Below are 23,222 nucleotides of genomic sequence, written 5' to 3'. Positions count from 1 at the left end.
AGTTTACTTGGTTTATTATCTTTTGAGAGATTCTAAAAATAAACTAATTTCTTGTCAAAATTTAATTGGTTAAATATTTTTAATTTGCAAATACTTTAGTGTGTTTTACAAAACTTTCAACATACAGTATTACAGTAAATCATTTTGAACTTTTTCTATCAACTCTTCATTCCAGCATTGATTGGACAGAAGTGCAGACTGACTGAAGGCTAAAGGTAAAGACATGGGTTTGAAGACAGGCAAGCATTACGTTAGAAAAGGAATTGTGTCCTTCTTTGTTCTATATAAACTCAACAACACATCCATTCCTCGCTCTCTATCTGTGGATCCTTGACAGGAGCGGTATCATTCAATTAATCAGACATTCACTTTCAAATCCAAGATGCGTGTGTGATTCTAAAAGAAGACAAAGATGAACCCCTCAAGTAAGGGTTAACAAGAAGCAAACTTCAGCTCAACAGATCTGTAGAAAAATACAGAGACTAAGTTCCAGTTCTGCAATTCTCCCTTAATGTCCTGCATCTGTTTGAGAAGCTGAGCACACAGCTGTGACACTGCAGTTGGATACAGATTCTTTAATCTCTCCTTTTGTACGACATTGTCATGTAATCTCCATCTCTACCCAGGGAGCAGGCAGAGAGGCAGGAAATGAAATCAATGCGGGGTCTCTGCACTGGGTTTTACTTCATTAACATGGACACTACAGATGCAGCAGTAAATCTGAATTATGAAATTCAGATTTACTGCTGTTCAAACAAAAGAACAGACGAATGGATCCATTGGACACGATAGCGTCACTCTGTGCTGTGTTTTAACACAGCTTTACCAGTGTTGGACAGTGAGCAAATACAAACAGATTTCCTCTAATGAGGCCTACTTTCCTCACAGAGGAGCATTAGCATGTAGGGTTATGCTGTATGAAAGACAATTAGCTTGGATTTGTCAGCATACTATTTAACTATTTAAAATGAAAATGAGAAAAATAAACACAGCTTTTGCTTTCAGCTGAAGAGGAAGGTATTATGATAATTACTGATAATCACAAAGACTCAATGTGTTAATTTGTTGCTGTGCTGCTTCTTCCACACAATTCATTTTCATGATGCTGGCCAAAAATTTAGCTGTGCATGCTGATAAAAAGATCCTATTTCTCCTGGAGTTGTCCAGTAACAAGGTTAAATTGGGTTCACTGTTAATCTTCACTGTACTTTCATTATTTAACAGTTTTTGCTTGGAGTCAGAACATTCCTTAACAACATGCAGAAATGAATAGTTTAATTGTTCCAAAAAATATCTCAATAAAAAATCTGATTCCGTATGTACACTCTAAAAGTTGGAACCCCCCTCCCAAAAAACCTCAATAAAAACACCACAATTGTATGTGCAATTATTGCACCTATTAATCGGTAAGTGACCAACATCAACCTTGATTCACTAAACAGCAAGGTAAATACTCAGTGCAGGCATGTAACAACATTTTTTAAGTCTACTAAATGTTTATTGACATTTTTTTGACCATTGCTAAAATTTGTTACAATAATTCTTTAATTCAAACAGATCAGTGTGGATGTGTTATGGTTCTGAGAAAATAAAAAAAAACTGAGTTGGACAAAATCACAAATCTCAAAGGACAGCCGGAAACAGTATCAGGCATTGACAGCCTCCGTGCATCCATGGTTACACTGATGTACATTTTTGAAGAAAATTGGGTAAACAACATCTCTTGGGATCATATTTTAATGAACAGATGCAGACGGTGATGAAACTGTTGCAAGACGCCTGTGGAGTATGAAGTAGGCATGTGCTGGTTAACGGTGTTATGCTAAACAGGTTTTCAAAAAAAATTTCATCATGCCTATTTGTAAGGCTTAATAACCTTTTGATGAGATGCAAATGGAAATCCTGAAGTGTCTGGAGCTTTTCGTCTGCTGCATGTAGCATTGAGTAGCAAATCAGAGCCCTCCTCCAGGTGTTGCTTTACATTGCAGGTCAGCTAGTTGAAAAACAGCCCCTGGGACTATCATCTACCGAAAAAAAAAAAAAACACTGCATTTTATTTGAACAATGGCAAAACTGAAGCTAAAGAGGCACCAACCTGTTTTTTTAAAGTTAAGTTGTTTTAAAACTACGGGTACATGCAATGAGTAGCTTGTCTCTAATCATTTTAAAATTTAGCAGGTGGTTATTCAATATGTTTGCTTAAGATTATGTAAAATGAAAATTAAAACAAATGTTACTGATAACAATATAAAACAATTATTCAATATGTTTGCAAAAGTAGGAATCATTGTTGCTTTTCTGCTTTAAATTAAAACAGTTGAGATTGCTTTTGATTTTTGTTCAATGCTGTTAAACTGTGATATTTCCCCATAAGGTGTATCGATTTTGATTTTCTTTTTCTGTTGTTCAAAGCTGGAGAGCATCTACGATACAATTCAAAATGATTGTTTCCATATAAAAAAAGAATCAATCTAAAAACAGAAATCTGAATGTTGTAAATCTGTTTTGAATATCTTCGCCTAAGTGTTGTGCTACTGTGTTGCCAAAGTGCCAGTGAGAACACCAAACAGTCTCCACACAAGACATGCTTCTATCAAAAAAGCACTAAGAACTAGCATCAGAATATAGGCATCCTCTGAATTACTCTCACTGAGTTTCAAACCACTGAGCCACTTTCTTTCTTGGGGTATAATCTTAAAGATTAACACAGTTGTACGAAGTTTAAAAAAAGACCAAAGAGATGATGCTTACCTTACCTCGGAAAGATTTTTCATGACAATTGACTTAAGCATCCAAAATTGGTATATCCAAAACAACATGTGTATTAATGCGCAAGGTGAAAAACACAGTTATGACTCAGCTACCATATAAGCACCAACCGATATTACAAGGATATGTCAATGGAGTGGTGATAGTGTTTTTATCTTAAGATAGTGAGATACAATTTTTATTGAGGAAAAAAAAACAGCAAATCTATTAAACCTTAATATTTACGTTCCAGATTATTGTACCATCAGATGCTCCTTCCAGCCAATGCTGATGTTAAAGCGCTTTGTTTTATGTTGTAGATGACCATATGTGACTTCGACACAACATTCAGAGGTCATTAGGTTAAGCGCCTTGTTGATGGATTTCTGCTATTGCCACTGTTGCTATGGTGAAAAAAAGATGACTGACATCAATGGTGCAGTTGCCCACTGCTAAGAAATAAAGCATCGGTACACCTCCCCCTCCCCATTTCTGAAAAACACAGCTTCCTAACGATTAGTTGCATGCTCCCATGAGGCTGAGAAGCTACAGAGTAGAATGTGTAATTCAATTACTCCTGTGGTTCAGGACCAAAGGAAAGGGGGAAGGCACATCCTTTTTACTGAGAGACCTAGAATATCCAAGTGTGGCGTATACACAAAAAGATATTAGGCATGCACCATACAGTTGGTCTGATTTGGACACTTTTACCCGTTTCAAGAAGGCTGGAAAGAAACAAACCTTATCTTCTCTTTCACACTGCAAAACAAAGTTGCACCTAAAACACTCTTGAAAAGCCTTATCTTCACACAGCGGCTGAGGCTAACACAGAACAGAATGAGCCACCTTACATGGCAAGCCAGCAGCATTCGAGGCAGTGCCTCTGAGCTTGTGCCATGAGTTGAGGATGCTGTTTCCCACTGAACTTGCATACAGATTGCCCTTTCACATCACAGCCTCCTTCACTGTCTCTTTGTCCCTCCTCCCAGCAGGGGATTTATAAAGCTTCACTGTGCCACGCTCCACGAGATTCCTGTAATTTATGACAGGCTTTTTCCCTGAGAGAGAGAAATCAAATCAAACTGTAAATATAGTGCATGTTTCCCAGTATGAGCTCCTCACATGGACTATACATCACAGATAAACGGCAGAAACCCTGACACTCATTAAATAACAGCATCAATAATCCTACATGTGGCAGCAGTACATTTGATTTTGGATTATGAAAAGGGTAGAAAGGATGGTTAATGATTGAGAAACACCAGAAGCTAGCTGAAGGAAATGAAGAATTACCAGACGCATAAAGCGGCAAATCAGCCAACTGATACTGGTTTTAATGGGAGGACAGCCAGTTTGCGTCCACTAATGCAAGTCAGACCTTTGACCTCAGGCTTGCACACACACCTGGCTGTGTTACACGATACCCTCGCAGCCAGACTGGAGGGAGAATGCATTATCTCATGGGTATAGCCACACAGGTCTAGCATGTCCACTGCGCATAGGCAACTAGCCTCCATTAAGCTACTGGTCCATCAATCTGTGTGTCTGAGGAAAATGAAGACTCAACAGAGAAATATGGAAACAGCTGCCATGTAGTGGACTTAACAGATGGTGGTGATGGCATGAAATCAACACAGGATCATTTTTAAACCTCTACACTGCATCTCAATTTAGCCTGAAAAAGGATACATGTCTGGAACACTTATCTAATATTTGATCTCGGAGAAAAATGCACTTCACAGATCTTTCCCATGTGCACCCTCTTTGTTGTTTGATTTTTGCATCACATATTCTCTCACAAACATTTGGTACAGCGCACTGAGCCCCCTGAATGTGTTTTGTTCATCACTATGAGGAAAATGGTTTAATGTGTTCCTTGATGAAAGTGAATGCCGCCTGTTTTACAAAAGGCTTTTGAGTTTGGAATTATCCAATTATGCTAATTCAGTTGATGCAGTTTGCTGTAAGTGCTGAGCAATGCGTGCATAAGGAAGAAGGTTTACATGGAAGTCTTGCAGAGAGGTGCTGTGCTTCTCGAACTAAAGCATATGAGACATTGGGCATACTGGAAGGCTTTCTGTATAATGCATTTACATAGTACATAGAAAATGAGTGAGTTGTAGAAAAGGTTATTTGAAATATACATAAACATAAAACTACAAACTAAGGAGGCTTAGCTTGCAAGTCTTCTTTAAATGCAATGAGATTTACTTGCCAGTAAAATGTCCTCGAAATTAGCATCATATGCATCACTGTAGAAAGCTGCAGTGACAGAAATATGACATTTTTGCCAATTTTCACTGGCAAACTTGAGGCTTCATTCATGACGATGTTAAAATTCATACTTGATGGATGATTCCGATTTCAATGCAGTCGGTGATGTGCTTTAAAATAGAAATGCCAGAGTGCCAAACGTAGCTATTTTCTTCAGGGAATCCAATAGTTTGGATTTATGGAAAAAAAAATCTTTCAGGCTTATTTCTCAGTGGAAGCAAAACTCTCCAGATAAAATGTATTTAGACTAGTCACAAGTGGATCTTTGTTTTGTCTGTGTTTACAGAGGTATATCTCAAATAATTTTGATAGAGCAGAAATGTGGGATGTTAAGGAAGCCCAGGTTGCTTTGATAGGACCCTTTCAGGGGTGTCAAACTCCAGTCCTCAAGGGCCGCTGTCCTGCAGTTTTTAGATGTGCCACAGGTACAAAACACTGGAATGAAATGGCTTAATTACCTCCTCCTTGTGTAGATAAGTTCTCCTGAGCCCTGCTAATGACCTAATTATTCTATTCAGGTGTGGTGCAGCAGAGACATATCTAAAAGTTGCGGGACACTGGCCCTTGAGGACTGGGGTTTGACGCCTGTGCTTTAAGTCATCTGCAGTTTGGGTCTGGTGTCTCTCATCTTACAGATTCTCTGTAGAGCTCAGGTCAGGTCAGTTTGCTGGCCAATCCAGGATAATAACATCAAGGTCACTAACTCAGCTTTGCTACCTATGGGAGTGCAGAGAGGTCTCAATTCAACAATGGAAGGTTGGAAGGTTTTACAAGCATATCAGTAAGTTTAAGAGTACAAAAACCTACAGAGCGTTATCCATTTTCCATGGCACAGTGAAGACATGTATCATGAGACAAAAGTGACATCTCAATAACAACAACAACAACAACAAAAACACTGATCACCACAAAAACTGGTGATCAAGTACTGATATGTTCTATGTTCTACATAAGACAACAATCTCCAGTATTCTAAATATGTTTGGACAAAGAAGTAGCAATTCATGACTGGAAGCCTTTCCTTCAAAGAAAACACACGTCTCAAATCAGGTCAAATCAGGCATCTGTTTAGGTCTGATGAAACCAAACTTGAACTCTGAAAGGTAAGTTTGACACAAAAACAACAGAATTAGCCAATCTTCCATAGAACTGCTTAAATCTGTGACTCCACCCTCTACCCCCCAAATCATTACATGCATCAAAATTCATTTAAATTCATTAAACATGCTTAAGGTAAAGGCTACATCATATGTTTTTGTTTGTTTTCATGTTTTGAATAATAAATTATTTCAGCTTTGAGTAAATAAAATAGTTGTTTCTGAAAAAACACTTGTTCAATCAAATTTCTTAATACATTAAACACCAGGGTAACATATGTAGAGATGAGCATAGGTGAAATAAAATGCGTAGACATTTGCAAGTTAATAGGTTCTGCTTTAGGGAGTTATTAGTGTCATAGTAATAGCTGATACTATAAATCAGTTACAGAAAATGAAACCAAATGTCAGTCATTTTAGATCAAACCGATTAAGGTGTTTCTTCTATATTAATACACTGTCTGCTCTTGAGAAAGACAACATTTATATTCAGCTTCCATTCAGTGCTGGGCTCAGCAGTACACAGAAAAACAAGGTTACAGAATGTAACATCAGGACATTGTACGATGGATGCACACTTTGAATTTAAATAATCTCATTTGCTGCAGGTGCTTGACAAGAGGTCAAAAAATATTATCCATCTACTGACAAATCAGCCAATATTTGCCAGTCCTTTTGAAATATTACAATCAGTCTTAAGGATTCACACTACCAATTTGTGAAAAGGGATATCTTTGGTCAGGGCAATATTGCTGCAGGTGTCATGATGACAAACGTGACACCAGGAGCCCTCCAGAAAGTCACAAAACTACAGATAGATTACCGTACTAAGGAAAGTTGTTACTAGTCTGTGTACTAACTTATGAATAAAAATAACCACCAGTTCATTCAAACATTCAAACCTTGTAATCTAATTTTTCACAACCATTTAGGGCTTGTCTGATTAACATGTATAATTATTAATATGAGAAAAAACCTCTAAAAACCTTAGTTTTATAATAAAGCCTTTGGCTTGTTAGCTGTACACTGTAAAAAAAAACGGCCTCATTTTACGGTAAAAAACTGGCAGCTGAGTTGCCAGAAGTTTACCGTCTTTATACGGTAAAAGTCTGGCAACCAAAACTGCCAGTTTTTTACCGTATTTCTAAAATACGGTAAAATTCTGGCAACCAAAGCTGCCAGTTTTTTACCGTATTTCTAAAATACGGTAAAATTCTGGCAACCACAGCTGCCAGTTTTTTACCGTATTTGCTAAATGCAGGATTTTACCGTATTTTTGAAATACGGTAAAATTCTGGCAACCACAGCTGCCAGTTTTTTACCGTATTTGCTAAATGCAGGATTTTACCGTATTTTTAAAATACGGTAAAATTCTGGCAACCACAGCTGCCAGTTTGTCACCGTATTTTGTAAATGCAGGATTTTACCGTATTTTTAATATACGGTAAAATACCGTACTTCCTAAAATATTTTAAAAAAAATAAAATGTGGTTTTGCCGTAGTAAATACGGTCATGCTGACTGAGGCATAATATCTACATGAGTGAAAAACACATCCAGACTGTATGATATATTGACATTTTATTGTAAACCCTCCCCCCCAAAAAAAACTTATGGTAAATTACTGGTCTCTGTTCCTACCAGAATTTTACCATACAAATTATAGTACAACAACCAAGGAAGTGTAACTTGTCAAGCATTTCTATACAGAAAGTTATAAAGAAAATAATTTCTAATTAAACAAAAATACAGATTACGAGTAATCCACTTAAAGAAACAATTTCTATTTAAAAAGTCAAGTTAAAAAAAGAACTGATTCTATTTTATGTCCAGTTTCCTCACGGTATTACTGAGATCTGGAAAACAAAAACAAAACAAACAGTATGTGTCCACATAAGAGATAACATATTGTAGAAGACAAAATGGTGATAAAAGGATTCTTGTTCTGGGTTGAGAGTCACAAGTCGCTGAGATCAGACGTTGCTCAGGATGGTTGTAGTCTTCCCAGTCACAGGTTGAAATTGAGACTCGCATGTTGTCAATCGGGTGTTTCCTCTCTGCTGGAAAACAAAAAGAAAAAGTTAGAAAGATGCACTACATGAACATCTTATTCGCTTAAATGTTTGTTTCACCTTTGTTGACTTGCATATGGACACAGGTACTTCAACCAGGTGGTGTGATCATTTCTGACTGAAAATTCAGTAGTTAAACCTTTGTTTGTTGTCAACAGGTGTGATCCTCTGGTCTGCAACCAGACAAAATACACAAACAAAAAACAAATAAAAACAAATATAACTGTTTTAGGCAATTTATGAAATAGATACTCACCATTTATCTGAGTCTCATGAAGGCCAATAGGTTGTCTTCAACCATTTATGTAAGTTACATTTCCTGCAAGCTAGCAGAAACAAAGCTGTAAATGTGAACACTTTTCATACAGGCAAACAAATTGATACAGCTGAGACAATTTATGCTAGGTTAGTTTTTCTCAGTCACTTTTGGTGCATTTCTCGAGTCATTGTTGGCATTTACAAAACAGTAAGCGCATTTCTCAAAACAATTTGTAGAAACAGGAAAAATAGCATTTGTTTGCTTTCAAAATCCTTAGTTCAGCTCTTAAAATCCTGTCTGTTAACATATCAGTGACTCAAAATAATAAGTTATAGTCTCTCTATGTACAGATAAGACAGTCAAATCGATTAGTCATGAGAAGAGACTACAAAAGGATCATTTACGCCAGTGTTTCTCAACCCTGGTCCTCAACGCCCCCCTGCTCTGCATGTTTTAGATGTGCCTCTACTCCAGAACAGCTGATTCAAATGATTGGATGACAATCAAGTACTGCAGAAGCTTGTTAATCATCCAGAGATACAATTCAGGTGTGTGGCAGAAGGGAAATACCTAAACCTGCAGGACAGGGTGACGCTGAAGACCAGGATTGAGAAACACTGATTTATGCTTTTGCTATAATTTATTCATGGACCATGCCATGGTGATTCAGAAAGAAAAAGACAGAAATGCAGAGAACAAAAAAAGTAGAAAAGGAGCCACAGGACAATCTCCTCAAGGAAAACTGTACAGTGCTGTAGAAATTACATTACATTTTAATTTCCATAGTCACTTTGTTCCTTAACTCCACTGAGGAATCTTTTTTCCTCAGTGGGGTTAAGGAATGAACAGTAGGGTGGGAGGACCTCCATCAGCATCATGTTGTGGGTCTCAGCCATGTCCTGATGTTGGACTGATGGAAACTGGCAGATGTCCTCAGCCTCTTCTGACTCTTCTTCTGCTTTCCTCCCAACTATTTCCTCCTCAGCCTCACTCCTCTTCTTCTCTCTGGCTGTTCACTCTGCCCAGATACTTGTTCATCAGTTCTCAGACATGTAACATTGTGTTGTGTTCTGACTATATAGAGCATAATGTTGCCAACTGATGGTTCACAAGATGCACCTCCAATCTGTTTCAGAAAACTGGTTGATCGTTGGTTGAGCTAATGGTTCATACACTGACCTGTTAGAGAAACTCAGGACTCACTTGGGAGCAATTTACCAATTCAGGACAGATTTAGAAAATAATAGAATATAAATTAATTAATATATGATTCACATTATGACAACTTTAAGACTTATGCATGTTAAGACTTACACAATGAACTGATGCTATTTTGGAAGTTGAGAATTCAACACAGACACGTTGTTGTCCTGTTGTCCTCATTTTCTGTATACACCCTTTATCCTCCGGGTCAAAATGACCCGTCTTCAATAAACCCCCAATATAAGCAGCTTAATTGAATTTTAAACACCAAATTCTATCTTGTATATTGTCACTCACCACAAAATGTGTGAATACTTGACTTTTCCCTCTCCACTTGAATTTCTATAGCTTAAGAAAAAAAATGTGCAAAATGAGTTTCGAATGCATTTTTATTCATCACAGTGACTAATTTTCTTTTACTTTTCTCCAGTGAACAAGAGGATGTACAATACAAAAATATGAAAAATAACATAACCCATTCAACTAATTGGCACATGTAGGGCAGTATGCAAGTGCACAGCCTTTGCAGATATATTTCTTACACCTGCAGCACACAGTATGTGTTTTACAGTCTGAGGGCAGAACTGACATCTCTTCCTCTTACTTGGCTTAGCTGAGGAAGTGGCTGTGGTAGATGGATCCTCAGGTTGATCAGGAGCTGCTGCACTCTGAATAGCTTTCACAACCGCTGCTGAGGCTTCTGTGTGGGGGACATGCTTCCTTCTTTCAATGAGTGGAGTTACAAGTGCCTTTCCTAGCTGCTCCAGGAACACCCTCTTCTTGTTGTGCTTATGAGACATCCAGGTTGGGTTGATCTCTATCCAAATCACAAAGGCATTGTAGGAGGACACATCAATGATGTTGTGGAAGATGACCAGGGGCCAGCGGGCAGTCATTCTTCTGCAGCTATATGCTCCAATCACCTTATCTAGGTTGTCCACACCTCCTTTGTTTCGGTTTTATTCCAGGATGATGATTGGCTTCCTGTCCTCACGGTCACTAATGTCGCCGTCTTTGTGCAGTGTGCTCAGAAGAACTACATTCTTGTTTTTCTTTGGGAGGTAGGAAACTAGAGTGGTGGTGGGTGTGAAGGCAAACTTTGAGGAGAAGACCTCTCTCTCCTTTGACCCAAGCAGTGCAGGTGGGAGCTCAGGCTTGTTCTTTTGAACTGTACCAACCATGGTGATCTTCCTCTTCAGGAGCTGCTGTCCGAGTTCATAAGAGTTGAAGAAATTGTCACATGTCACATTGTGACCCCTCAGTCCCTCTGTCACATCAAGCACAACTCGCAACCCCTGGTTCTTCTCTGGGCATCCACTGGTTGACCTCCCAGTATAGACTTGCATTTTCCAAGCATAGCTTGATTCAGAAGCCACCCATGACTTGATCCCATATTTTGCTGGCTTGCTGGGCATATACTGCCGGAAAGGACAACAACCTTTGGACAAAAGACATTAGCATCAGTGATTAGTATCAGTGTCACAGAAAACAGTCAAAGAAATCAATAGTGAAAATCACTTTTATTACAAATATGAAAACAGATTACCTCTAAATGGAACCAGTTGCTCATCCACTGTTACATCAGGCTCTGGATTGTAGAGGTAGGGCAACCGCTCCACCCACTTGTCCCATACCTCTCTTATGGCTGCAAGTTTGTCTGTCATACGTCTTGCTGGTCTTGATTCACGGTCATCAAATCGCATCAGTCTTGAGTAGGTGTGAAAGAGTTTGACTGGCATTGTGGCTCGGAAAATTGGCCTTCCACTCTCTGCTCACTTCTGCTACTGATTGATCTGAGACACAACTAAAACTTTGTAACATTTTATGGTTTGTAAATAACTCTGTGACCTTGATTTCAACTCCATTTGCCTCACGGGTCATTTTGACCTGAAGACCATCTTTGTACCTTTTTTTGTACAGCTTACATGGAAATGAGAATAAAAGCAACACTGAACTTTTTCTATTGTCTGGGCCAATCTAGGAAAAGTCTTAAAATCTCAAGTTAAAAAAATTACATTTAGGGGATTGTTTGGGGGGGGGGGGTTTAACACAGTGGCGGGTCATTTTGACCCGAGGACAACAGGAGGGTTAACATATTTTGATCAAGACGATAAAAGCAAATTACAATTATAAAAGCATAGAAGTGTACATAACCAGCTACATGATGTACAAAAGCAAAACTTGCAAAACAAATTTGTTGATGTGCAGAAGTGACACAGTAATTTGAAGATTGAACAGGTAGTTTTAAGAATTTCAATTCTGTTCTGAGAGATGCACCCAAACTGAGAAAAGCTGTAAAATATTAATATTTAAATTCTCTTATCTTCAAATCCTTCAACTGTCATGGACCCAGTGACTTTAGTGCAAGTATTTTGGGTGTGAGAGTCAAGAGGTCAAAGGAAAATATTAAATAATATCTCTGATGCCAAGCTTTATACTTCTAAGTATTACCAAAGTATTGAAACAAAAGCTAACATGTTCTTCAGAGATTTAACTTGCATGCATGAACATTTCACACTCAAAGTAATTCAAATTAATTATTGAACCAAACTTGGAAAAAGTTGCTTCTGCCATTAACAATAACTTTAAGCACATGTAGTCTGAAGTAGACCAGAAATATAATCTATGCAGCCGTTCCTACAGAAACATTAATGGAAGTGTTGCATCTGTGAAGATTAAATGTTCCATATAGTAAAAATATCTAGCTGCAGTGCATGTACATAAACAGCATGGCTCAGAAACTACACATTTCTTTGTCAGTTGGTTAAAGTTAGCTAACTTCAGTTGAAACCGTGAAAGGGACTCACCTGTGATGTGTTGCCCTTCTCCTCCTGAACGTGCAAAAATAGCAGAAATTTGATTTCAAAGACAGTAGCAGCATCTTGACAAGGACCAGGCCTACTGGGCTCTCAGCACCCTAGTTAGCAACCTTAGTTAGCACAGTGACTTTACTGTGTTGAGTTCAGGACACCACTACAGGAACAGAGTTAAAAGAATCTTGCTGCTGATGCTGAAGGATCAAGCAGCAATGCAAACTAGATAATTATTTGTTTACATGACAAATAACAGTCTCCATTTACTGTAAACCCTACTATTTATCACAATTACAAAATGAAAAACTCTCTAGACCAGGGGTCCCCAAACTACGGCCTGCGTCATTTGGTCTGGCAATGCCGGATCTGGCCCGCCTCCTCATACCAGAGAGCATTCAGTGTATTTTTTCATATATTGTATTTTCTGGTTTGTGGATTTCTCTTCAACCACCAGGGGGCTCTTGAGCAGATGTTAAACTAACTTTCCCTCAAATATATACTAGTCAGTCCCAGTCACCGTTTCACTCACGGTTTTTTCCATTTCCATTCTGGGTAAAAATCTATCTAAAAGCGACCGCGAATGTGTCGTAGTCAGCAACCCCCCCCCCCCCCCCCCCCCCCCCCCCCCGTCGACAGTTTCAAAGACAGAACAGCCCCCCCCCCCCCCCCCCCCGCCGACAATAAGTTTCTAAGGTATCTTTCTCCAAAAACTAAGACCGGCCCCCGAGCAGAGAAAGGAACAGCTATGTGGCCCTCGCAGGAAAAAGTTTGGGGACCCCTGCTCTAGACTATTCTCTACTAATAGCACAATATTCAAAACCAAGTGTGGGATTTGTGAAACTTCAATGATGGGTGACTTTACAACTTGTATGATTTTGGATAACACTAGAATTGTTCTTTATTGAAGTTTCACAAATCAGATAAAGGTTTTACAAATCCCACACTTGGTTTTAAATATTCTGATATGAGTTGAGAATAATCTAGTCCAGATTTGAAGAGTCTAGGTGTTGTAGTTTTTTAGCTAGAGTAAATTAAAGATGCTGATTGCAGTGAAAAATTAGGTGGAATTGCCCTTTAGCCATTTCCCAAATTGGAAGCAGCAATTGGAAACCAACTTCAGCTTCATTCAAGCAAGAGGGGCTAACATACAGTTCTCTTAATGTTAATGATCAAATGCTCTCATAAATGATGGTGGCGTTGGCTGTAGGAGTTTGCTTTGCAATCGGTGGATCGCCAGATCGATGCCTGGTCTACTGCTGAGATTTCAGTTTGGTGTATTAAAGGCATTATTAAAAAAGAAACCAAAATATCACACCAGCATTCTGTTCTTTGTAAAAAATTATTTTGCAGTCTTGTTTACGCTTTTACATTGTAGATCTAAACATCAGCAAAATTTGTAATTTTGGCTGATTGCTACTGTTAAGTTTAGGGTAATTAACTGCTGGCAATATTACAATTTTTTAAGAACTTTACAATTACTTATATTTTTACACTATATTTCTGTATTTTCTACATTCGTGACTGTCACAATTATTTAGGATATATGTTTATTCAGTTATGATAATGCCATGTATTTTCTACGGCAGTATAATGCTGTGAATATTCTGGTCAGTAACTGCTGGCATTTTACAATTTCTTACCATAAATTTACTGCCTTTCTTTGCAGTTTCGACTTACGGTAGTTCCATGTAATTTCTACGGTAATGCAATGTTTTTGGGTACGACGGTCAAAAACTGTTGGTCTTTTACCATTTCTTACCGTAAATTTACTGACTTTCTTTGCAGTTTCGACTTACGGTAGTTCCATGTAATTTCTACGGTAATGCAATGTTTTTGGATACGACGGTCAAAAACTGTTGGTTTTTTACAGTTTTGTACCGTAAATTTACTGACTTTTTTTACAGTGTAGTGAAGGTAGCAACAATTAATTGTTTAAGAGGCTAAACAGGGAAATTAATGCAGGAATACTCATTTACAGAAAAAGGAGCACATTTCAACTCAGTGCTTACCTTCTTTAAATGACAATGTGTCACTTTTAAAGAAATAAACAAAACAATATTCAGTGGCTATTAAAAGGTATTAAAAGTAACAGGAAAACCAGTAAAACTGGGACAAAGCTGGATGAGGACCCATGTTTGCCAACCATGTACATCGAGGACAATGGTGTCAAGAACAATTTCCAAAAACTCACTATCATACTACACTGGCCATTGCCTTCCTATGCTATTGTTTCACAGCTCAGTTTGGGCTTTCTCCCTTTCACTTGGATTCCTCTGGTAGAATTTGTACTGGATCAATCAGCGTGGCGTGCTATCTACATGCTGAAAAGTTGCTTACAAGGCATGCCATAAAAAAAAAATTCTGCCTTATCATCACAAACATAAACATGAGGGATTTGTTAATTTGCTATTAATGTCATTGGACCAGATTCCAGTTAAAAACTCAAAAAAACGCTTTTTGACAACAAACATTCCAGGTGGATTCATTGTTAGATAATCATTTGAATATCTGGAAAAACACCAAATGACAAACATGGAATGCGGTGGGAGATCTGTGACAAAACACTCTGAGAACCATGTTCAGCTCCCAACTCGTCATATATTGACCCATGGGACGGTCCGTCCTCGTCACATGTTGACGCGCAGGGTACCCCTTTCGCGTCAATATGTGATGCGAGGTGTTTTACACTATGCCTTACCGTCATTTTTGCCCTAAACCTAACCAAATCGTTGGGTTTTGAAGGTTCGGCAGTGGTTACGAGAACCCTTCGCGTAAAAAATCCACATAAAACATGTGACCTGCCCAAATCGTCAACATGTGACGCTGAAGGACCCTGCCCAAGTCGTCACATATTGACGCGAAGGGTACCTCCTTCGTGTCAATATGTGACGCATGGTCAAAAATTGTCCTAACTCGTCAATATATGACGAGTCGGGAGTGAGAATGTGTTGATATATCACTTGGAGGCGCATTTTGCTTCAGGATTATCAGAGTAAGCAGGGTAGACATATGCAGGGTAAAAATGTATCAAGACAGAGCAGAAGAAAAAAAAAATCTTCATGGAAGTAAATGCTACAACTATATATTTTTTGTGAATAAATTTGTGGGTAAAAGCCTGATCCTTTCAGTATACACACTTTAACTGAGTACCACTGCTTTCTGCTCATTAAAAGTGTAAACATTCAAGTAGAATGACAAGTAGAAAACGATAAAGGAACAAAAAAGTGATGGCGTAATTTGAGATGACTTGATGTGAAACATAAAGCAACCATGCTAGCTCTAAACATTTTAATTTGAATTTCATCATGCAAGCTAGTTTTATAAAAGAATCAACTTTTCCATTGTGAACTAACACATTTTAAACAGTGCTGAGAAAATCTTGACCCATGCGCAAATGTCTGGTTTATTTTCCAGTCATTAAAATAAATGAGATCCTAGTTTCTGGACTTAATCTTATCCTACCATTATAAAACCAACAACAGCTTACTGTTTGAATTGTAAAGATGGAGAATTTTATAATGTCATGTAAGCTTGTAATTGAAAGTTCCTGGACAAAATGTAAAGCTTTTATTGCAATTTGTGCAGTATTCTAACTCTTGTCATTCTTAACTTTGCTTGACCTCAGTGCTTTTCTTTGAATTCTCTCTTAGCTACATATCCTCCATCCTTCTAGAAGTGCAGATTTTCCACTGGAAGCAAGTTAAAAATCTTTTGATTGTTTCTTAATGCTTACTTCTGAAGTCATTGTTTCTGTCAAATGAGCTTAATCCCTTAGCTGTCATGAGGACACTGTTGACCTCCAGAACACCAGTGACTGACATGTATTGTATGTAATTTGGGGGTAAGAACAAGGGGTTTTAAATTAGTTTTGCAATACTAAAGTAATTATACAATAAAGTTACAAATATCTTGAAAAGAAGCTCATTCATCATGCCTCCTTTCTACTCCAGATGCATTTCATGAATTTAGACATCCTTCAAGTTGTTTTGCTGAGATTCCTTTCTAGGTCACAGGAACATCATGAGACACAGTGGCACAAAGGAGAAAAAGACACTGCTTTCTGTTTACCTAGTTTGTATTTATACTGAGTTCACTCACCTTTATGTTACATTAACACAGCTGTGCCAACACAAATACACAGGGTTATTAACTTGAAAAACGTTCCCTCTCGTATACAAAAAGAAATAAGAACCAAATTGCCACTTGCTATAAAGCCGACACAATGTCTTGTAAAAGTTTTCACGCTCGTTTTCATATTTTTCCAGCTTACAACAGAGGTGGGAAGAAACAAAGTACAAGCACGTCATTACTGTAGATAAGTAGCTTTTTCTGTACTTTATTTTGGGCATTTTTTTTCTTGACCACTTTATACTTTTACTCCCTATATTTGAACAAAAGTATTATATACTTCTACTCATTTCCTACCTAAGACTGTCTTATTACTTCTACACATACTGCTAACAACATGAACAAGTCATAAAACAGAAGGGAAATTAATCGCTCTGATAGAAGGTGTCCAGAGGTAAAAATGGTTTGTGACACAGAGAAAAACATTAAAACATGGATGAAGACAGTATGTAGGGAAACGGAGACTCAGAGACGCTAGATATTTATTCACACTTACTAAAGTAAAATCCAGTGCACCCAATTACCTTCAGAAGTCACTTAATTAAAAAAATTAAGCCTTCCCTGTGTTTGATTTAGTATAAATAATTACCACTACAAATGCCTAAGAAGTTTGAGAATCTGGCCTTTCTAAGAAGGCCATAGGAACTCATGTTCTTTGTTTGCCAGAAATAAATATGCAAAGGAAGATGAGAGATGAGACCAAAAGTGAACTTTGTGGCCTGTATGCAAAGCACAGCATGGTGGAAAACTAGAACTGCACATCGGCCCGAATACATCATCTACCACAGTGAAATATGGACATGGCAGCCTCATGCTGTTGGGTTGCTTTTGATTGAGAGGCATACATCCAGAGCTATGCTACAGTACAAACTTAGATCAAAACATATTCATATGTTAGAATGGCCTAAGCCTAAGTCAACTGAATAACTATGGCAGGACTTTAAAGTTGCTGTTGGCAGCCAATTTCCATCCAATCTGACTGAGCTTGTGCTTATGTAAATAAGAATGGTCAAAAAATTCAGTTTTCAGATGTGGAAAGCTTCTAAACAATTCCCAAAGTCTTGCAGATGTGCAGTAATCACAGTAAAAGGTTGATGTAAATTGTGTTGATTCAGATAGTTCTTTGTAGTGTTTTGAAAAAACAATCTACTCTTTAGAGGAAAAATCCAAATAAAGCATATGTGGTTGTAACATGACTAAATGGGAAAAGATAAGGGGTATGAATGCTTTTGCAAGACACTGCTGGCGTGTAGTTTAGATAGGAGTAATAACTCACTATGGAATCTGCTTTACTGAAGATGTCGAGCAGCTCCAAATGACGCGTTTGACTCACTCAATTAAACCACCTCTAGTAATTACAGCAAATGTCAAAGGTTTTGTCCTTGGTGAGCACTGGATTATGAAAGATCCATCAACATGACGGCACTAAACTGTGGAGGGACAACAACGGTGGATTAAATGGAACTTGATGGATTTTCTGTTTAAAGTATGTTAACTAATCAATTAGTCAAACACTTTTAAGAGTGGAGGTCTGAAATATTAGCCCTTTGTCTAAGAGAGGCATACAGCTTACAGCATAGTAAGCTTTATATTTGAGGCACAAGCATTTTTTTTGTGTGTAGAATTTCCCTTTTCACCAGAATTTTTTCCTGAGTCAACTTTATCTTTAAAAGCAGAGCAAAGGATGTAATTCTAGCTATTGGCTTTCAATGAAGGTAACCAGAGAATCTCTGTCCTTACACAAGGTCAGTGCTGTGCTGATGAGCTGCATATACAGGGATAAAGTGCCGCAATCACTCCTACTTTACAGCCTCCAGCTGCTAAATGCACTTCCAGTGGGCTAATATGAAATAATTTTGATGAGAGTGTGACACATAAGCCTTCTGTTATATGAGAAAAGCTGAGGTGTCGACCCCCTCACTACGAAGCCCAGAACACTGAGGAAAACTGGAGGGAGAGGGCGAGGGAGAGCAACTTAGAGACAGAGAGAGTTCTGCTTGGTCAGCAGTCCTCATGGCCCACAGAGGATCAGAGCAGTAATTCTAGTGCTTCTCATCAGACAGGGGAGTCCTTTCCCCCTAGGCCATCACAAAAACAGTCTTATAGCTGCTGTACACACAATGGATTTGACAGCTCACAATTAACCTCGGTGTGAAAACACTGCCTTTTCAATGAAAAAAAAAAAAAAACAGCAGCAGTTACGTTTTAAGTATTTATGATATCCGTTTTTTCATCTCATCCACCTTCACTTTTGTCTTCCCACCTGAGTGTCTTTGAGGGGCAAAATATTTTAAGTGCCTGCTTAATCTGAAGGGTGGGAATTTCTTGAACTCATGATGCATCCTAAAACAGACAAGCTGCACCACTGCAAGGGGTTAAAATAATTCTGAATCTTGAACAAAGCTATGGCGTGCTGTTACTAATTTGTGAATTTCTTTCTTCTTAGGAATGAATAGGAACATGGCGACCTACCAGACTGTACCCTACCTCTTGCCCAATGACAGCTGGCTATAGACACCATTCCATGGCAACCCAGCAAGGATAAGCAGGTATGGAAAACAGATGGCTGGATGGGATGAATATAAATCTGTCAAAAAAGACTGGGAATGATTGTATTGAATGAGAGCAATTAAAATTAAAATTATCTCTATAATTAAAAACACTTAAACACAATGTAATGCTTTAATGCTTACCTGATTAAAAAAGCCACATGTTATATTAGAAGGATGTTTTCAAATGGCAAAAAAGTGATGATGAAGGCTAAAAAATCTTAAATAATCAAATATTTGAGGCCTCATCATGTCATATCTAACATCTTTAAACAGTCCACCACCTAAGTTTGTGGTTGCACACATTTCCTGACGTCAACGCCTGTATATACTGGTCATTCAAAGTTCCAGTAGAACCTGATCACCTGTGAGACTTTTATTTGTATGCATATCTTGTAATATTCGAATTTTGTAATACTGTTTACATTACAACACAATATTTTCATAATATGGTGCAACACAAACAAATATTTATGGTCTTATGGCCCAAACCTTTGACTTTCCCGCAGGAATCAGTTGAACAGTATCGTCCCTCCAGAAGGTCAAGGAAATTCACATATTAGGAGACACACAAAGGAGCTACTCTGCACTAATCTCAGCACCTAAACAATCACCCATCATTGGTCGTAATAGTGATCCTCACAAATGTATTCCAGAACACAAAAATAAGAATTTTACATCAATGTTCATTTTGTTAATGGTGTCATCTACCTATCATTTACCTTTCGTAAATGGGAGAAGGACTTAGAAATAATGCAATATGCATATTTTGCCAATTAGAATAGAATAGAATTACTTTATTCATCCCAGCAGGGAAAATTTTTTAGAGGGAGTCTTACAGTCCTATATATATATATATATATATATATATATATATATATATATATATATATATTGGCTTTTGGCTTTCAATGATATATATGTCCATATATATAAGGACTGGAAACCCCGAGATCAAAGTGGGAAACACCCCCAAAGGTGGCGGAGAACGCCAGAGCTAAGATCCTGTGGGACTTCCAGATCCAGACAGACAAAATGGTAATGGCGAACCAACCAGACATTGTCGTAGTGGATAAACAACAGAGGAAAGCCGTTGTGGTAGATGTAGCAATACCAAGCGACTGCAACATCAGGAAAAAGGAGCACGAGAAACTAGAGAAATACCAGGGCCTCAGGGAGGAACTGGAGAGGGCCTGGAAGGTGAAGACCACAGTGGTGCCTGTGGTCATCGGGGCCCTCGGGGCAGTCACCCCCAAACTGGACCAATGGCTACAACAGATCCCAGGAACAACATCAGACATCTCAGTCCAGAAATGTGCAGTCCTTGGCACAGCCAAGATACTGCGCAGGACCCTCAAGCTCCCAGGCCTCTGGTAGAGGACCCGAGCTCAGAGGATAAGAACCACCCGCGGTGGGTGAGAAGGGAAATTTTTTTATATATATATATATACAGTACAGTATATACATATACATATACAGTACAGACCAAAAGTTTGGACACACCTTTCTAATTCAATGGGTTTTCTTTATTTTCATGATTATTTATAAGGCAAGAAATCCCACTTATTAACCTGACAGGGCACAGCTATGAAGTGAGGATCTGTTGTTGTATTGCTACATCTACCACAACGGCTTTCCTCTGTTGTTTATCCACTACGACAATGTCTGGTTGGTTCGCCATTACCATTTCCATTATTGTGTATATATATATATATATATATATATATGCCACAGATACATCTTATATATTTTCAATCATTTTTGAAGCTGTATTAACCAACAGTTTCTCCAATATCTGCTTCACCCTCACCATATTTTAGATATGGCTGTGAATCATCATAAAGGGGTACCAAGTGATTAATGTCCACACTGTATAGTGTTACAGCACCCTTACCAGACTGCCTATGATTTATCTTTCATGCAGATTGTTGATGCTGTATAATGGGAATTTCTGCCCCACTGTCAGTGACCTCTCTCTCCTGTGGCATTCCTTCGAGAACCCTGTCAGAAAAATACACGCTCAGCATGGTTGGGAGTAAAAGAAAAACCATCAGAGGCTTTGAAAGCATCCATGTTTCCATGTGCTGGCCATGAAAAACTGCAGAGTTTATAAAGGTTTTCAACACATACTTTGGATCGTATTCATAGGAGTAATTACAAATGTCACTGTCATAATAACACAAGCATATAAAAGACTTTATGATGTTCTTTTTAAGTCTAACATCAAATACAGTTATGACAATTAAACCATTTCTGGCAGGAGATACCCAGAGCTCCAACAGTGTGCTTACAAAAGAGTGCATAAACGAGCAAGAACATGCAACCATTATACCTCAACAAAAGCAACTCAAGTTGAAAGCTTCTGAAATAGCAGTTTGCATCATGAGAACAGTGGGAAAATATTGACTAGACACAGCAACATAGCAGTCTGTCTTACTCTCAACTGCAGTACATTGCGAAGGACTTTTTAAATATAATTCATCTGCCAGAGACAAAGGAAACTCAGTTGATCCTTCCACTTTGCTAAAGGGACCGATACATCACATGTTCCTCAGAAATGTTATCACATGATGTTTACTGATAATCAGTTTGTTTCGAGCAGTAATTCAGCCCAGTGTTTCTCTGTAAAACCAGAGTGAGTGTGTTTCCTCCAGGAAATTTGAAAGTACTCACAGTATATTCATATTCACAGTAAAATCGTCAATACAAATATATGGTAAAAGTAACATGGAAACACAAAATCCTAAGCACATTTTTATTTAACTAAAAGCAGTCCACCAGTAAACCGCATGAAGGCACCTGGTCCTCAGTGAAGCCTCAGATTTCCGATCTCTGCCACAAATCCAATTTAGAACAGACTTCTGAATGCACAACTGAGGGAAGTCAGTTGTCTACGGCTCCAAGCTGGTATCTCACTCGACCTTTTCATGAGATGTGCCGCAGGGCTGTGCAACTGCCAATGACCCGAGACTGAACATGTCATCATAGCGCTTATTGACCCAATTCTGGTAGCTGCTTACACATCACTAACACTGTGTAGAACATGCTCAATATGCGCCATATTAATTAGTAAGGGTTGGGTTGAGAGTAAGAGCCATTCCACTTTCATAGTTTGCGTTTATTATTGTGATGTACAGCTAAGCTAACTGTAACTGATGCCACATTTTTTTAAAATCAGAATGCAAATAACTGTTGTCAACTGACTTGGTTTTCTCTTTCATCAATAAATTAAATTACAAAATGTATATAATATTTGTTTATAGTTCTGCAAGTGCAAAATGCTGGTGATGGTCTCAATGTTTTGCTTACCAATATATTAGTAACAATGGCATGCTCCATATGCCATTTAAGATGAGACTAATTTTAAGATCTAAATAGCTAAGAACTCACTGAGAGATGCCTGTTCAGTTGATCAGCTATGTACCTTGTTCTTTTCTTAAGCCAACTAAATATCCTTACACCATATATTTTACTTATACCACATCATACCATTTCTGTGACAGTGTGACAAAATGTTTGTATCAGGGCTCATCTTCCTCCACCTATCCAAAGCCACAATCCTAGAGAAAACAATGCTCTTTGAATAAATTAGGCATAAATTTAGAATCACATCGTTAATAGAGTGAAGTCCCCCCCTTATGGTCTCACCGACCTATTGAGGCATGGACTCCAATAGACCCCGAAGGTGCCAGCTTTCAATGGACAGCAGATTCTTTGAGTCTATAAAGTTGTGAGATGGGACCTCCACAGATAAGTGTTGTCTCTACAACACATCTCACAAATGCTTGATTAGACGTAAAACTGTGAAATCTTAAGGCCAAAGCAATGTCTGTATTGTAAAATGTGTATTTAATATCTTTCTCTCAGAACCAGCGTTAACTTCTTCAAAAATTTGAATTGTAGTAAGCTTGTTGGACAGGACAACACTGGTCATTCTTTGGCCTTACCTGCATCAGTGAACCTTTCCTCCCCATGACCCTGAAAACTGTTTGTCACAGTGTCTTTTCAGGACCAGTTTTGACAAAAAAAAGACCAGTCCAGACAAGGAACACCCAACAAGAGCCGCAGTTCTGAAGGTGA

At 38.2% G+C, this 23,222-nt stretch overlaps 2 protein-coding genes across 6 annotated transcripts in view; both read right to left on the bottom strand.

The window, feature by feature from the left end:
* Positions 1–23,222, bottom strand: part of tln2 (talin 2) — a 108,776-nt gene that overhangs the window by 81,594 nt on the left and 3,960 nt on the right. The gene's annotated exons all lie outside the window — the stretch shown is intronic.
* On the bottom strand, positions 10,052–11,537 carry LOC111611014 (piggyBac transposable element-derived protein 3-like). The gene is made up of 2 exons (XM_023346558.1): positions 11,199–11,537; positions 10,052–11,090 (listed from the first exon to the last, which is right to left on the bottom strand). The coding sequence occupies exons 1-2, from the start codon at positions 11,389–11,391 to the stop codon at positions 10,612–10,614; spliced, it is 672 nt and encodes a 223-aa protein (XP_023202326.1). The 5' UTR covers positions 11,392–11,537; the 3' UTR covers positions 10,052–10,611.

Source organism: Xiphophorus maculatus, chromosome 2, assembly GCF_002775205.1.
Source record: "Xiphophorus maculatus strain JP 163 A chromosome 2, X_maculatus-5.0-male, whole genome shotgun sequence".
NCBI lineage: Eukaryota > Metazoa > Chordata > Actinopteri > Cyprinodontiformes > Poeciliidae > Xiphophorus > Xiphophorus maculatus.
The sequence above is the reverse complement of the archived record's forward strand: the minus strand, read 5'-3'. Positions and strand labels throughout refer to the sequence as shown.